The sequence below is a fragment of the Cyclopterus lumpus genome, chromosome 13, assembly GCF_009769545.1.
Source record: "Cyclopterus lumpus isolate fCycLum1 chromosome 13, fCycLum1.pri, whole genome shotgun sequence".
NCBI classification, from domain to species: domain Eukaryota; kingdom Metazoa; phylum Chordata; class Actinopteri; order Perciformes; family Cyclopteridae; genus Cyclopterus; species Cyclopterus lumpus.
In genome coordinates this window covers 1489016-1507702 of record NC_046978.1, presented here as the reverse complement: position 1 = coordinate 1507702, position 18687 = coordinate 1489016, and the positions used below count along the sequence as shown (strand labels likewise).

At 41.4% G+C, this 18687-nt stretch overlaps 1 protein-coding gene across 1 annotated transcript in view; it reads left to right on the top strand.

The window, feature by feature from the left end:
• Positions 1–2172: 2172 nt before the first annotated feature.
• Positions 2173–18687, top strand: part of pdgfd (platelet derived growth factor d) — a 45541-nt gene continuing 29026 nt past the window's right edge. The window contains exon 1 of the mRNA XM_034548755.1: positions 2173–2606. Coding sequence (XP_034404646.1) covers positions 2498–2606 — 109 coding nt within the window. The 5' untranslated portion in view covers positions 2173–2497. The remainder of the gene's footprint in view (positions 2607–18687) is intronic.

Sequence of the window (18687 nt, the reverse complement as noted above, 5' to 3'; positions counted from 1 at the left end):
TAGTCCACAATGCAGCAGCTTGGTTCCTGACTGGTTCTAACAGACGGCATCACATGACTCCAGTCCTGGCCTCTCTCCACTGGCTCCCTGTTCGTTTTAGAATTGATTTTAAGATTTTGCTGATTACTTTTAAAGCATGCCTGGGTCTGACCCCAAGCTACATCGTTGAAATGTTAGCCCCATATGAGCCAGCTCGCAGCCTTAGATCCTCCGGTGGGGCCCTTCAAGGCCCTTCAAAGCTTAAATCAAAGGGTGACCGTGCTTTTGCCATCAGAGCCCCTCGACTTTGGAACGACCTACCTGAGGGAATAAGGCTTGCACAATCAGTAACTTCTTTTAAATCACTTCTTAAAACCCATTTTTATAGAACTGCTTTTAAGTGATGTCGTCCTTTTATGCAGTTCTTTGGTTCCCCTATTTTAATTTGTCTGTTCTGCTTTATTTAGTTTTTTGTATTTTTCTATTCCATTATTGTGTTCATTGCCTATATGGCAGGGTCTCCTTTGCCTCCTGTATTTCTGAAATGTTTTTTGCCTTGCTTCTATGTAGAGCACTTTGTAAACCCTGTTTTTAAAGGTGCTATATAAATAAAGTTATTATTATTATGTCTCGTCGGCGCCCGGCCGACTCCAGCTCCCCCCCAGCAAATGATCTACCCGCGCCTTGATGAAGTCCGCAGAAGAATTCAACCTGCACTGGATTGACCAGATACCAGATAGGTATTATAGCAGCCTTGGCCAGTTGCAGTTGCAATGGGAAGAAGATTCATGTGTGTGTGTGTGTGTGTGTGTGTGTGTGTGTGTGTGTGTGTGTGTGTGTGTGCATCGGAGAAAGTGAGGCGTACGTTACATCTGTGTGCCCACCAGCAATCTTTATGTCTACTTAGAAATTCACTCCCTGGGTGCATTATGCCTTTGAAGCTCAGCAGGGTGGTCTAATAGCATTTCATTTTAATTAATTTCCCCTCTCTATTAATAACTTATATCATTCCCTAAGTGGTTCTAAGTTTTAAAGGTGCTGCATTACTCATTAGCCAATTGCTGGGTAATGGGAAGGCATTGTGCTGAGTCATCAAAAACCTCAAGTTGGCAAGTTCATCCAATAAAGTCTAAATAACTCTTAAAATGAGAGCTGATGCTGAATGGGGCGTTAAGTGTGAGTGTTAAAGAAAATGTAAGGGGAGTGATGAATAAACCTTACCTATGAGGGTGCACGTGGAAGTGTTGAGGGCACTGCTTTGTGTTGCTGCCAATACAGCATGTAGCACCTTGACATTTTACAGCGGTGGACGAATCATTCTGAAATGTACTCGCTGATATTACCGCAAGTGTAATGTCTGTCTGGAATGCTCCACCTTTGGCTTATACACACCAAGCTGCCTATTGAACAATTCCTGGCAATCCATTAGCCGGATTTTATATTACAATCCTCAACAAGTGCAATCATGTCATCTGTGTTATGTTAGATGAGTTATGGAAGCTTATTTCAAACAAATAGTGATCTGAAGAACATATTACAGCAAAGTGAGGGAACAGATGGACGGATGGTGTCATTTACTGTAATTCCTTGTTAATATAAAGGCTATATTTTTTTTATCTTTAAAGCATTTCATTCCATGAAAAGAAAATGACAGTCGAGATAATACCAAAATAAATGTTGTACGTACTTTGATGCCCCCATGACACAAAGCCTGCCCAATTAATGGCATGTATTAATGGCCTTCTTTCCTTCGCCTACCAAGGAAGATCTAACTCCAGAGGCTTATCGAGACGATAGATAGATAGATAGATGGATAGATAGATAGATAGATAGATAGATAGATAGATAGATAGATAGATAGATAGATAGAGTAAAGTTTCTCCACTATAGTGTTTTTTCCTCCTCCTCTCTGACCTCCCGCCCAAGCATCTCGCTCAGTTACACACACACACACACACACGCACACACACACACACGCACACACACACACACGCACACACACACACACGCACACACACGCACACACGCACACATACACACACGCACACACACGTACACGCACGCACACACACGCGCGCGAGCCGACGTCCATAGCCCCGGCGCGTCTGCCAGAAGCCAGTAAACTATGCGGGCTATTTCCCAGTGAGCGGGCATCATTGATTTGCTCGGCGGTGATAAGACGCGCGTGTGGCCGTGAACGCAGCTGTATCCCTCCACCTGAGCCGGAGTGTTCCGGACTGTTGCTCTCGGGTTGGCTGCGTGCGCGTAACTTTCAGACGAGGACAAATACTTGGAATTTGGGGCATTTTGGGCAGGAGACGGGACATCGTGAGCGCCAGGCGCCAGACACCGAAGGCAACGTGTGTCTCTGGTGTTGTGGGAGAGGGGATCTTATAAAAGCGCGTTGGAGTTGCCGAGTGGAAAGTTAAGTTGTGTCCTTGTTGGTCGCGGGCTATTTCAAGTGGAAGCCACTGAGGACAAGTTCTTTAAAGTTTGTACGAGTTTCTTATTACTCACCATGAGTTCAACCGTGGTTTTCCACATGTGGACGATGTTCTTGTTGTGGACTTTATCGACGGCTGAGGTCTCCACCGCCAAAGTGCTGAGGGGCAACATCAGGAGAGACGGTGAGTCTTTATTATAGCTCTCTTTCTTTGTGTTGAGCGTGTCTTCACTGCTGAAAATGTGTCTCTGCAAAGCTTGGTGATAGTGACCATCTTGTAAAACAAAGTTTATTTAATTAGCCTGTCATTAATGTTCATTAAGTGGCTTTTATTCATTGGTGTATCATTGGATCTACTTTATTTCTCAGCTGAAATACTGTTTTTGAAAAGTATATTGAGATATTTATATGACCAATAGGAAAGACTTTTTCTTGCAATGACTGAATGACTTGTGGTGACCTCAGTGGTATTTAGAATAGAGATGGGTTGTTTGTAGGTGTGACAGTTGACTGACATGGCTTGTTGAGTGAGTCAAGTTAAAGGATGTGCAGCGGGTGCAAAAGAAGAGGAAAAGCACAGTCTGTTTTAGACTTAAATAAGGAGCGTGCATGTCCCAGACAACAGTGTGCTAGTCAAGAGTAAATTAACTCATCGCTGCAGTGCATCCCTCCTTCACTGAAGCTGCAGTCTTTAGATTTCTTTAGCCTCTTTCCTATCTAACTTCCTGCAGGTGCGCCATGCTTACTTTTCACTTAGCCCTGAGGATAAAGCCATGGAGCTACTGTGCCTTTGATTATACACACACACACACACACACACACACACACACACACACAGCTGCAGGGTTGCTTTTGGCAGGGAAAGATGAAAATACCACTGTATTAGGTCGTGTGCCCCTGTGGCCGGTACTAACAAAGGAATAACATGGAGGGGTAGGTCATGACTGAGTGTCCACACATGAAGAAGTAGCTCTTTATCAAATACCACTGAAACGTTCTGAAGTTCAGATCATTTGTTTCTTATTGCATTTAACTGTTCACGATGAATCCATGCATATTTAACATTGAGTCCAAACCCCTGTTTGATAAATCAATACACAGAGATGTTTGAGTGATGGATTGGAACCAGTTAGAAAACAGTTGCTGGGTCTTTTCCAGTCACAAGTGTGTAAAGAAAACAAACAGGTGTGCTGCAGCGGTACTGCGAGACAGACAGGAGAGAGCGAGTGATGACAAAGAAACGGCTTGTTACCAAATAAAAGTTGATACTGTTGAGATGACAGCTGCACTAACTCTATTTGGTCAAGGTTCAGAATACCAACAGATAAAAGTGTCTCTCGTGGAAAAGGTATGAAGCAGAAAAGATATGAAGCAGAAAAGATCAGAAGAAGGAAGTGATAAAGCTCCAACATACTTTTACGCTAGAAATGGGAGTTTATATTACTTGTTCCAATAAGATTTAATACGATTCTCAGTCCTACAGAAAATGTCCTCTGTAGTTGATATTATGTTATGGTACTAGGAAAGAGTCTAGGACTACATTAAAATGCACACTTAATCCTTAGTTGTTATGATTGACTTGTTGTTGTAGCTCCCGCAGATTGTTCTTGTCTTCAAATTCTGATAAAATGATATGTTGCCTCATCTTCTTCTTTAAAAGTGCTCAATTGACTTCATTATCTGCTCATGGCAATAGTATTCCACTCTATCTTTACATAGCAAATGGTTGTTTGATGCTATATTAATGGTCTGAATTTGGAATGTAGTACCTTTAAGGAGAAAAGTTGAGCACTTGCTTTGGGGCATGCTTCTCATGTATGTGATTCAAACCCACAATAGGCCATTCACAAAATGCCTTTGCTGTCTACACTTGCTGTTACAAATCAAATCATTGTTTTAAGGCACTCAGTGAAGTAAAATATGGCTGTTAATATTTCAGAGCTGAGTTGTTCCCTTGAAGCAGTCAGTAAAACAATGAGTTCTATCACAGGAGTGTGAGAGATGAGAATGCAGAACCTTCAAGAACACTGTCACTCTCTGAAGATCTTCAGTTGAGAGTGAATGTGTCCCTGTGTTTACTTTTGCGTGTGTGTGTGTGTGTGTGTGTGTGTGTGTGTGTGTGTGTGTGTGTGTGTGTGTCAGAATGTCTGAGCTTACTTCGAGGAATTCCCCCTCTAGGTTTTTTCTCCGGTGTTTGTTCACCGTTTCGCTCGTTCTTTTTCTGCTGCGATTGAAGCATGTCAGTGTGAGCATTGAAGACCCGGAGCTATAGTGTATATAGAAGAGGAAACCCACAGAAACACGATTTGGCATTTCTGCGTCAACAACTTACTATGCTGGCGAGACCATATGACTCAAATATGATAAAAACTATTACACACATTTGTGTGTGTGTGTGTGTGTGTGTGTGCGTGCAGCACTTGTGGGCAGAGAAATGTGTCTATGTGTGCAGGCACTGACAGTAACAAGCATACAGTATTCAGACACGGACACTGTGAACTCAGACACAAGTGCTATCATTTCATTCACGGCTAAAGCAACACACATTGTCACATGTTTAACTGTGTTCTTGTGGCTCATAAATACAGTAGTATTTACTTTTTTATATTAAGTGTCATCTGCTCTTATTTATTTATTACTAGGGAAAGTGAGTCTTTCTTAAGGATGCTCTGACAGTAGAACATGTTTGCCTCTGCTTTAGTTTCAGAGGAGCGTTAATGGATTGTAACGTTACGTGAATCTTTGATGCATTGTAAGACAAATTCTATCTTCAAATGTACATGATGTATAGTGGAAATTCACACATTTTGAAAAGACACCAGAAATCAACAACAATATGACCATATGATTTGTGTCATGGTTGTAATTTCTAGACAATATAATGGTTAATTTTCTTTCAGTAGATGGATTTAATAATTAATACCTCATAGCCAATTTAGGGATGCTTGCATCGTTTATTTTTAAGTCTACTTGAAAAAGTACAATATTCTATTCAGACTCCCTTTTTATCCATGTTGTATTTTCACATCTTTCCCTTTAATGTTTAATGCCATGGCACACATGGGCTACTACAGATACAGTGGTGTTTGGAGGCACAGCAGTTCAGTGTTGGGCAACTTTGTGAGTGCAAGGGAATGAGTGAAATACTCTGGAGATTTAAGTGCACTTATCTTTTCTTTTCTTTTTTTATCCTGTTGACTTTAAGATTAACTGAAGTTATGCAACAATGTGTACTTCCACACACTTTACCCATGTGTGAACGTTGTTGTAGTTGATGTTGCTTGTAGAGAATGACCATGCTTTTAGTCAGTGGCATGGTTAACTTTCAGAGGAAACACGCCCTCCAGACATACAGTGTTTGTATCATGCAGTCATTATGGCCACTAAACGGAGAATATAACTCCCACTCAGGGACAGAGCCACAATATATGTTATAAAGGCTCCTGGCATCTTTCTGATTCCTCTTCTTCCTTCCTCCAATAGGTATTCTCTTATCTGTTACCTTCCTCTCTCATTGCTGCCTTATCAGTCTCTGCCTCGCTACATATCCCTCTATCTCTCCAGACCCTCCTCTTTCAATCTCCCCCTTTGTCATGTCTCTCTTTATCTTCACATCTTTCCCCATCTGTTTCAGCTCTTTTTAATCAAAAGCTTTTTCACCCTGTTGGCTCCATGAGCAAATATAATGCGACAAACACTATCACAGACATGCACGCCAGCACACTTCCACAACACAAAGCTACTGCACAAGGATAATACTTGTATTCAACTTTTGTAAACCAACAGACATTTGAACATCCACTGAGGATACACATAAAAGATCATCATTCATGCTGTAAAAAATGGGGGCAGACACAGATTTAAAAAAGCAACAAGTGCTATAGTAATATTCACTATGCAATATAACATACAGTATGAGTGGCTGTGCTCATGAAAGTGTGTTTGTTCTTATGCTGAGCTGAGCGAGGCGTTGGTGGTATTAGTGAGTGTGATGTCATGGTCCTTGACTGTGTCTGAGAACTTGAGGTGGCCTTGCCTCTGATAGCGCACGCACACGCGCATGCAAACACACACACACACACACACACACACACACACAACATATACTCATGCACTAATGTCTTACAAAGTATACATTTGCAAAACATGCTTGAGTAAAGAATGTGCAGCAAAAGAGACAAATGTCTGTTTACGTGCTGCAGTTAAGGTTTTAAGGGTGTTTTAGAAACAGAGAAGTGTACTTGACATGCAATCTCACTCCGGTGCAACTACTTCATGCACATTTGTATATTGCCTTGGAGCAATGCTGTGCCATAATGGTGGTAAAACACCAAGGAAAATCTGTATTAAGTGAAATACTTGTTCAGAACATTTCTATTGTGCAGCAGTTCATTGGCAGTGAGGTTAAGTGCCTTGTTGGCATCCAACTGTACAGCATATAGATTTGACTGCTGTACAATAAAGTCAAGGATATCTTAATAGAATAACTTATTGAAGGGATAGAGTAGGGACATGATGTCATCAGCCTGCAGAAGTGTAAATGTGATTACAGTTCCTCCCTCACTTTCACTTCCCTTAAACTGTCCTCTATCAGAGTGTCTGATCATATGTCTCCTAACTGTTTGATTAAGCTTCTACATCTAATCATTTTTATAGAAATATATACCTCTTAAGAAGTTCATACACATGCATTTACATCTTTTTATTATTAAGTCATGCGGTGCAAAATAGTGACATCTATAATACATAATCAATTCACTTGTCTTTCTGAAGGGAGGTCCCTCCCCCAATGAATACGTCATGCTCACTCCTGCACCTCATTTCATTGTGAACATACCTATCATAACACATTGTCATGTGTACGAATGATAAAGAAAAGGTGGGGGGAGGGAGGAGGAGCTAAAAAGTGTTTTGTTACCAAAAGAGAAAGGCATTCAGTCATTCAGTACAAAGTTAAGGTCCATTTACTCAACTGATCTAAAGAAAAGCCAATTTGTATCATTTTAAGAGTCTAAGACTGTATTCTTCTTATTCTCAGGATTACAGGATATAGATGTACTTGTATGGTATGAGTGGAGGGCCATCAACCTGGTCACTGCATCCTGCCACATCTTGATTGATTTAAGACAGGAGGCGAAAGGGTTCATAATCTGCCGTCACGAGGGCGACAGCAGGGCGGAGTGTTACTGAGTTTATTGGAATTCATGAGTCACTCCGAAGACAACCGACATGGAAGTACTCCCCCGCCCGCCCACCCAGGCCGACACATTAACACAATTACAGGATCTCCCTTTCAAGGGAATCCCCCCCATTACACACTTGTCGTCTCACAGACATGCACACACACACACACACTTTTCATGTGAGAAATTGTATGAGCTAAAGTTGTTCCACCCCGAAACATTTGGCAGACAGTCTTTTCCTCCCCTGCAGGGAGGAGGAGAGGGAATAGGGTGGTGACCACTTGGACAGAGAAGCAGAGACTGAAGCGATGCCTTGGACATTGAGTGGAGCTAGGTGAATGCCCTGTAGAAACTGGGATGTGAAAGGTTTATGTGCCTTATGCCTTATGCCTTATGCATCCCCTGCTGTGGAGAATGTGATATGTCCTGCTTATATGGGAGCACCTGGTACGTGGATGTGTTTTATAGCATGGAGACGTTTTTACTGTTTTCTTTGTACTACAACTGGAAAGGCTGTGGGACTTGTTAGAAGGAATGCCATATGCATGCATATAATATATAAAAGGTCTGTAAGTGAATTAGTAGACACATATTATGATTGTGCACTTTGTTGCCTCACTCTCATCACTCTGGACAGCAACGGATTTTAAGTTGCCATGACATTTTAGGAGGAGAGGGCAGCAGGAAAGACATGGAAGTTTAGGAGGGAGCTTAGAAGAGTTAGAGGGCACCGGATAGGAGGAGAGGGAAAAAGGTGTGTTGAGAGAGATACGCCAAGTTGGAAGACCTGTCCCTCCACTTTTCTGCCCCGTCAGCTTCAAAGGAGAGATAGAAAGACCCACGGCAAGCCAAATGGACAGAGTATAAAGGAATAAATTGAAGAAAGCAGGGCTGATAGAGGAGTGGAAGGGGCCAGGGGTAGATAAGGTTTTTCTGGAGAGGGAGAGTGGACAGAGTACAGTGCCAAACATCAGCAGATTATCTGATCTCTGTATCTGATCAAAACTTTAATCATGAAGAAAAAAACGAAGGCACGGCCAGCTGTAGCAACATGCGGTACCTTCGCCACTGATGAAGGCCACAGACGTATCTTTCTCCCCAGATTGGCAGGGTCCAGCTACATTCATGCACACTCACTGAAGTGGAAACATAATTAAGCTTTTTCACCTCTTAAGCAGAATGTAATAATTCATAACCAAAACCACGCCAACACAACATCCTACAGAAGTAGTGAAATATGGTGTAGTGGCTCGGCTTGGGCTGTATCAAAGTTTTACGGTATATCAGGGGATGAAGAGATTAGTTTTGATACGATCAAAAATAAGGTGCTCATCTTTCTATTAAAGTGGTACAGAGATTATGTTGAATTAACGTTATCATTAGTGTATTGCAAACTCGGCGAGTTTGCTCTGTGTAAGTAATGCACTTTATTTGCTGCTTTTTAAGTTTTGCTCTGTTTTTTATCAAACAAATTGACCAATTACTGTCAATACCGGACACCCCGGTGAAATGTTAGGAAGGTATGAACAAGAAGATCCTGCCCAAACCTATAAAACGTCTAGTGTTTGAATTATGGCTGTGGCTGATAAACTATCAAACAATATATATTTTAGCATTTCTAATGCTGCAATAAACACCAGTCCATGCAACATATGCCAATAACTGACTTTCCTCACTTTCCCCGTCTTACTGCAACCACACTAGGAGCTCACGGTGGCTCATTTGAGCAAGTCTCAACACACTTAAAGCAATTGTTTCACTTTTACACTTATTTGTGCTGAGATGTATATGAGAATATCAAAACCACTCTTGGTGAGGGTGGATTTTCTCATCTAACTCTCGGCATGAAAGCAAATAAGCACATTACCCAAAATGTCAAACTAGTGCTCATATGATAGATATCACTGATGTAACTGAGTGGGTTTGCTTACTTTGTGATCACTGTGTATCCACTTAAATCCTTCTGTTATCTGTTAATGCATACTTCTCTGCAACATGATTTACCTCCACTGAGGTGTCTGGTCTACTTTATGCTACTCTAACTCAATTTACAAGCCAATAAAGCTCTTCTGAAATTGAGCCGAGTTGGGAACACAGTTGAGGGGAATTAGAGAGCAGGAAAGAAAGGGTGAGGGAGACAGATGTTTAGTCATTGGAGAGTGTAGTCAGACTTGTAGCTGAGCCATCTGACTGGCACAATGAAGAACAGAAGAGCAGGAACATGAGACAGAGAGAAAGAAGGAGGTGGAGGGACACGGGATAAGAGAGATGCAGGAAGCAATTAAGAGAGAAAGTTGATGAAAAAGGAGAGAAGATGAAATGAAGAACATGAAGAGAAAGATGGAAAGGAGGAAGAGGGAGTTAATGAATAGAACTGGGAAAAAATTGAGAGAATACAAATGTGGAAAATTATAATTGAGTGGAGATGAGAGGTTGATCAGGGTAAAACGAAGAGCTAGAAGCTAAGGCGGAGAGGAGAGAGATGGCGTGGGCTGCCAATGTGTGTGTTCCACAAAAACAGCTGACAAGCAGGTGAAAGAAAGAGGCAGGAAGGGGAGAAGAAAGAGGAATACACTGAGGCAAAGTAAGTGAGTGTGATGGATATGAAAAGAGACAGAGTAGAGGTGTGAACAGAGCAATAGAGAATGCATGGAACAATGGAGAAACAAGAGTGTGAGGGAGAGAGCTAAATAAGCAGTGAACGTGAGAACGAAAATAAGAGCGTCGAGGGAGAGAAAAGTTTGTGAAGAGAGAGAGAGAGTTTGTGAACACGCAGGGAGGCACCTCCCAAAAGTGAGAGACGCACTGATGAATAGGAATAAGGGATAATAAGGCGAGTGGGAAAGTGTGCAGATTCAAGAGAATGTAGATTAGATGGATAGTGAGCTCCTCCCTGAGCTTCTTCCGTTCACTTGTCACGTAACGTGAGGAAAGTTGAAAGACAAGACGATGGTGGAGGATTAGGAAAAACAAAAGTGCCTATTTGGCAATATTTCTGATTGAACCCAATGCTAAGCATTAGATTTATTCAAGGTTTTGAAAATGCTGAGTGAAGTTCCCTCTCGCAAGCAATGATGCAGTGTGTACACAGTATCAAGGGCTTCTTCTAGGGCTGTAATGCGCCATCGTGGACAATGTGTGAGCTATGAATAGTTTACCATCTTGGTTTAGATTACAGACTACGTTATTAATTTATTAGCTTCACAAGTAGGCTATACTCCACCCTCGGCTACTTGAGTAAGTGGAATATGTAAAGATCTAATGTGAAAGAGAAGAGTAAGCATCACGCTCTGCAAACATTTCAATATGTCTGGTGTAATTGTAACGATGTTGTTATCACAAGTTTATTAACCGGTGGGAACGTTTCCTCACCGTGGCCCCCCCAGGGATGTATGGTGCTGATGCTGTGCAGCAGATGTCTGTGTTACCACAAATACTCTCCACCTGGCACTTTACTTTAAAAGCTTTGCACAGTAATAGACGTAAGAAAAAAATGACATGTAAAACATTCTAATACTAATAAGCTGTATAAGAGACTTTCTGTCCAACTGTGGGTGATAGTGAATAAAGACATAACACATATGCCTCGCAAAATAGAGTGCAACAAAGAGACTCCTATATCATATCACTAACATGCATTCAGGGGACAAACTAAAGGTAATAGCAACATTAAGTGTCAGTAAAGTGTTGGACCAACACAAGCTGTCAGAATCGCTTCTAGTAAAATAGCTCAAACACTTCATGTTTACAGGGGCAACTCTGCTGTACAACAATGCCACTGTATGCAGCTGCATTGTTAATTACATTGGCATCCCCTCAGGCAAGGTGTTGCATGGAAACTGGCTCTCTGAGGGGTTTGAGAGGGAAATTAACTGGATCTCTAGTGCAGTGATTTGACACTTATTTGGATTTTCAGCTGGATAATAACAGAAAGCCAGCTGATCTTTTATCAAGCTACAGGCAGAGCTTGTACATTCAATTCAATTCAATTCAATTCAGTTTATTTTGTATAGCCCAATATCACAAATTACAAATTTGCCTCAGAGGGCTTTACAATCTGTACACATACGACATCCCTGACCTTTGACCTCACCTCGGATCAGGAAAAACTCCCCAAAAATAACCTTTGACAGGGAAAAAAGGGAAGAAACCTTCAGGAGAGCAACAGAGGAGGATCCCTCTCCCCGGATGGACAGAAGCAATAGATGTCATGTGTACAGAATGAACAGCATTTACAAAGTTACATAAACACATTACATGAATATGACAATGTATGAATGGAACTCCAATCCATGAAACAGAAGGAGGTAGAGAGGAGGGGGGGTGGGGCACAAAGCATTGATGTGTCATGCACCAACAAAAGGAAAGTTATTAATTTCCTGATTTGTAAACATCCTCAGAATGTATCTATTTCCCAACTAATACGGACTAAACATGCTTGTTTGTTTGACCCACCACTATAGGTGGCTTTGTGAGCTTCAGCATGTGACATGTATTTGTGTTCTGCCCACTGAGGACGTTTTCAAAGATAAGTAAAGCGGGTCATAGAATTGAAGTCAAAATAGTGCTGAAATTATTTTTTGATTGCTTGAATAAAAAACTTAAAAAAATGTATTCATCGTTTGTCATTGAAGCAAAAGCTTTTCAAACGTGAGCAGCTGTTGCTTTTCTCTGTTTTATGACAAAGTAAATATCACGTCACTCAAAACAAGTTATTTGACAACATCCCTTTGGGCTCTGAGAACTTGAGAAGAGTAATTATCACTTTACTCATTAATCGAAGAAATAGATAGATACATAGACGGCTAAACATATACGGTAAGTATAAAAACATCATGGTGTGGGTTCAAATGTTTCTACAGTGAAAATTAAACATAAAACACATAGAGGGCCACATTCAGCTGTTTGTAAAGTGAACGTGAAACTGTGTGAATACAATAAACAACACCTGGCCTACCGGCCACAGATAGCTGTTTTTAACACGTTTAGGACGTGATGGTTGAAAGTTCTGTGTTTGTTTGAGTCATTCGTCTCACATCCCTCCTGTTATTTTCTGTCTTTATACTCCGTCATCACACTCCCAAAGCATTTTCTCTGAGCATCTAATAATGAAGCGGCTGGGCTTACATTGCAGTTACTTGATATCTTATTCAGAATCCAATCTGACAAAGAAGAGGGATGGGAGAGAACAGGTTAGTCAGAATAAAGGCCACATACGTCTAGGTGGCCAGCACTAAAAGGATATAATCTCTGAGAAACAGCACAGTGCATTGTACAGTTTAAGATGTTTTCTCAAGAAAAACACACCTAGGAATCAAGTGCTTCAAGTGAGTTCAGTACCTGCAGTACAAGATACAGATCCTGAAGAAAATGGTGTGACACCAGTGGGTTTCTGCATCCAGGGCTTAAGTGAGGGTGAGAAACATGACAAATGTCAGAAGTGACACTGCAGGAAGATGAGAGCAGGAACCGCTCTCACCCCAGGAGATGGGTCCTGCTGAAGGAAGGAGATAAACACTGCATATTCTTCTTGTGTGTTTTGTATATATATATATATATATATATATATATATATATATATATATATATATATATATATATATGTGTGTGTGTGTGTGTGTGTGTGTGTTGGAGAGAAAAAGAGAATTCCTCTAGTGCACTGTGAGAGCTATGTCTTTGTTACTCTGACAATGGGGCTCTGACACAAATGAAAAATATTCATTTTTTTCTCTCTTCTGTCAAACTTGTATCTTTCCCTCTCCAACTGTCAGCGTTTCTCCCCATGTTTCCCTCCTCTCTCTGATTCTCCATTTGTGTATCTCAGCATTTCTCCCGCTGTCTTTCTCCCTCTCCTTCCGTCTCTTCTTGTCGTCATTAGCGTCCCCGCTCCTGTTTTCATTTCTACATTTGTACTCTCTGAATTTGGTATCTGAGCAGCAGCATGTGAGGGAGTGCAGAGAGAGGAGTCGAGAATACAAATACTGCAGGAGAGAGGGAGGAGTGGGGATCGGGGACACGGATAGGAGCGCAGGCAAAAAGGGAGGAGGCATTGTTAGAGGGATTTAATAGGGGGGAAGAATGCGAGAGAGGCTGACGGAAAAGTTAACAGGCAAAAAAAAGAGCAGAAGAAAGGAAGAATGTAAAAAGGAGAAGGATAAAGAAATGGCAGGAGGGTGGTGCTGTGTGCTCATGGGGAGCCTAGAGCAGGATAAGTGATCCCAGTGGTGGATAGAAGGTCAGATACACACTGACAGTCAGACCACTGATTAACCTTGCACTCTGACTACCCACACACACACACACTGCTGATGTGAGACAGACAGACTGCAAGCAGGATGGCTATCAAAACATCAGCATCTGCTGAGCATCACACACACAACGCTCAGAGTAAACCCACACAAACGTACATCTTGTGTCCAAGCAGCCCTGAGAGGAATCAAGGCTGATATTTGATAAACTTGTGCTCCCCCAGCTGGGGCTTAGCTAAAACACACACGTACACACTCAAGGACATGAACATGCCAACACAGCCCAGCAACAGCCAATTTCACACATTAATGTTCATAAAGTTATGTTGAAACATAAAGTCAGGGAGAGATAAAGGAAACACAATTTGTGTTCAGTTAAATGTCCATTATATTGGGACTGTTTTGTGTGTGTGTGTGTGTGTGTGTGTGTGTGTGTGTGTGTGTGTGTGCGCAGAGCTAATTGATTGTCCTCGTCAGCCCTGCTGTTCAGACTGCAGTAACTGTCAGCAGGAGCCAACTGCTACTCTAACAAGCCCGATAAACACACACACATACACACACACCCACACACACACAGGTTTTCATACTTTCTCTCAAGCGCACACACACACACACACACACACACACACACACACACACATACACACGCACACTTTATCACATTGGCCCGTAATGTAGAAACAGAGGTGTTAAATGTGCGTGTAGAAGCTCAACAATTGTAAATTCCATGTGGCATCTAAGATGCTATTCTTAAGATGCTATTCTTAAGATGCTATTCTTGACAGAAGTCAGAAATATCTGTAGACTCCTCTGGCAGTTCTTCATATGTGAAAAGTATTACAAAGGCCCAGCCATTATGCCGGCCTCAAACAAAAAGAAATTCACCCTCAGATGTCTGCTGAGTCACATTCTTTACATTACATTTCATTTAGCTAAGGGACAATGCGGGGTTAAGTGTCTTGCTCAAAGACACATCGACTAGCAGAGCCGGGGATCGAACGGCCGATCCTCTAATTGAAGGATCCTGCTATCCACTGAGCCACAGTCTCTCTTATTATTCTTATACTTTTTAGTACAGTTCCAGCATCGCACAAAGAGATAATGTGGAAGAGACGCCGAACACCACTCTGCATCAAGCCACACAAACTGTACAGACACACACACACAGGGAGGGTATTGCTGATGAAGTGCGGGTAAATACACTCCATCACAGTTTAGGAGGTTACACAGAGACAAGCCACTCTCATCCCTCATCCTCTGCTTCTCTCATACTGACCCTCCCTCAAACCCTCCTCACAATCTGTCGTTACAACTTGAGCCGGCGTCCTACACCCACCTGCTTTCTGCTCTCTAACCATCCCTCCTTCTGTCTTGTCTATCAGTCCTTCCACCCCTTCCTTTCTCTTTCTCTATTTGTTCTTGTCCTCCTCCCTTTACCACCCTCCTCATTTAGCAAGATGGAGCTTTCTGTCAGATGGTTTTTTTGACGCCTCCTTCCCCCCTCTGTTTGTGCGACACTGTCGCAGAGTATGTGCGTGGCACATGAGCATGTGTGTGCAAGGCCGTGTGAGGTATACATTAATTAGACTTATATGTGGCTGAGCTGCTGCTTTTTGTGTGTGTTATCTTCATGAACAGGACTGGGAGATATGACCAAAATCTTCATCCACGATGAGGTCATTTCTTATCGTAACAATATATATCACGATATTGCCATTGTGTTCTGCTCCGTATGAAATAATCACATGGTAAAGCCTATTTTTGTATACTCCTGTTTTCTTCTCATCTAATTAAGAACTTTTAAATTATAGAGGAAAATAAAATCTAAACAATTCCAGCTATACACTGATTATGTACACATGCATGAACACAAATACAGAGTAATCAGATTTAAATGATAATTTGATTTTTCTGACTTTGATCATGAATGTATGCCTGTAGTATGTTCTCGTTATTATTAATTAGGCGACAAAAGTGTGTATCAATTCAATTTAAACATCAGATTTTGAATTAGGAATTTTGCTATGCATATCAGCATCTCTCTCTCTCTCTCTCTGCTGCTTGAGCCATTCTCCACTGACCTGTCCTCAGTGCTGACTCAGCTGTTGGTCTCCTCTGCATTATTCAGCGAGCTAAGCCAAAGTGTTAAACAAGAGCACATCACAGCAGAGGACGGAGGCATGCTAAGTAGACTGGCACAAGACATGGAGAACGTAGAGATGTTAGCGTAGTGCGATACAGAGATTAGCTTGTAGAAACAAGACCAAAGCCGTGTCCCATTTCTAATCTCACAAATTTCAACTTTGCTTTGAGGACACACCGACAAAGACCCTCGTATGAATACCAAATGTGCTTGATGTTTGAGTATTGGCTAACACATACAAAATGTAGTAGATTGTTACAGTTAAAAAACATTAATTAAAGTCGCTCCAGGTACGTCACGGAAAAATACCACTTTGGAAAACATGGTATGTGGCCTAATTGTGCAGATACACTGGTATAGTCTTTCAATTCAGGTTGTAAAAGTGTGACAATCGTTAGTGTGTGCTTGGAGGAAGGGGCACGTAATCTCTAAGGGCCAGGAAAAATAACATTTGGAAACTGTTTGTCTCCAGAATAATAAGTAAATTAAAGTAATTGTATATATCCTCAAGTTGTTTACATCACGTAACATCCTTTGAGTTTTTTAAAAATGACTTCATGACGTTATCCTTTCAACCTTTCAAATGTAGATTTTCTGCCCTAGTTGGCAGAGTGCAGTTCATCCCTCTTCTGTATAGCCATTAGGCTAATTTGTCCCCAAAACAGGTGTTGAGTCATAGATGCCTGAGAGGCACTCACAAAAGCTAAGTGGATGCTAATGCTAATCAAAGGCCAAAAAGGACCATTGAGACTTGCTGCTGAAGATGTAAGGACCCGCGGAAAAGCCCCAGTACCCAAGAAAATGTTAAGTGAGTCACAGCTTCCCAATGATGCCTCTCTTCTTAGTTTTTCCTCTTTGAAATAGACAATAAAAGCTAAATACTGATGTTTTTGCCCAAATTGGCCCGCATCACAGCAAAGCGAGTGACATCCAGACACAAACACGCAGATAACTGCATCATATGCACACAAAGAAGTTATTATCGTTGCTTATTTCTGAGTGGAACTCAGTCATGCTCTTTGGCGTATCCCATGCGATGTTTGATGTGTTCCGGTATCTCGGGGCTTTGTGGACTTCCCTTGTTCTTTTCACAGTACAGTAGCCGCAGCAATGTCTCCCTCTATGTCTTTCCACGTCCAGCACTCCCTGGTTTATTATTTGCCAGCATTTATTTTCTCTCCCCGTTTCCCTTTCACTCCCTTCTTCTCTCTTCTCTGTCCTTCTCTAACCCGCTCAGTCACTTCCCCTGTTTCTCTCTCACCCACCTCATTTACGATTCAATATGCTCTATTGGCATGAATGCAACCAAGATGGATTCCTAACCTTTCTTCACCTTGCCTTTGGCCTTCTCCACATGTTTGTCTCTGTCTGTTTTTCTTTCTGCTCCCCCTCTCCCTTTTTAAGTCTGAGTTGTGTGGTCAGTCTGAGACTAAGGTAAGCTCAGAAAGCAGTGTTTTGGTCATGTCTGTGGCTGTTTGTCTAACCTCTTCTGTCCGTGTCACAGAACATGCCTTTGTGTCGGCTTCAAAGAAACACACACACTCTCACACACAAATGCACTTACACAAAATCTTCTAAATCCTCAAACAGAGGTATATGCTCACCCACATACCCACAAAGCACACACACACACACACACACACACACTTTCTCACGCACATTGTCACATGCTGACTTTAACACTGAAAATAAGAATTGTAGGCAAGAGATCCAAAAGCAAAGAGAGAAATAGGGAGAAATGGGTGGCTAACTAATACAGTATGTACTGACGATGATGATGATGATGATGATGATGATGATTATACTTTATTGTCAGATCAAGTCAGATCTGTGTCTCGCATCACACCAGCTCCATTTGCAACATCAACAAAGACAACAAATTGAGAGAAGAAACAAGGATACATAGATTTATCATATCGTTTACGATCACAGAAGACAATAAATACGACCCGTAAGCTCCGTATTTGTTTTTAGGATTGCACAAAAGAGTGCCTCAGTCTAAACTTTTTAAATCGTGGAACCCTGTAATTTGTATTCACTGTTCATGACATGGTTTTTTTGGACATATGCTATTATGGGAGGCTGGATTCTAGAGCATCTCAAGGTCTACAACCAGCAGATTTTCATGTGTTGGAGCAGTTTTGATATTAAAGTGGTGGACAAGCACGTGTACTATGAAGAATAAAATCACTGTAAAACACTCATAAAGTAAGTGTTTGTCTACCTCAAGAGTTTCTTTTGTTTTGTCCTTCCGCAGACAGATTCAATGTGGTTTGTCCCTTATACCTTATAAGTATTTCATATGAAAATCCCTGCCTGATTGTTTTTCTTTTGAATAAACTAAGAACTATGAGTCAAATGGTAAACTAATATCATAAAATAGAAATATCAAAATAGAAAGTTTCATAAGCTAATGCCGCCAGGAAACCAATATATTTCTAAGCAGATGTTTCAAGCCAAGCTTCAACATATTACACAAGTTCCATAATTGGAAGTGGATAGAAAAGGTTATGAATAAATACATTTTTAAAGAATTGTCCTCACTTTTTATGTAAGGAAATCTAAATTATGATGACACTGCCGCTATTGTGCATATTTTTCCATTTCATTAAGTTTTTTACATATTAGTGGAAACTTCTTCTGAGATTCAGGCCTCTGGGTTGAAGGCTGAAGGCTCTGCTGTGCGACTGG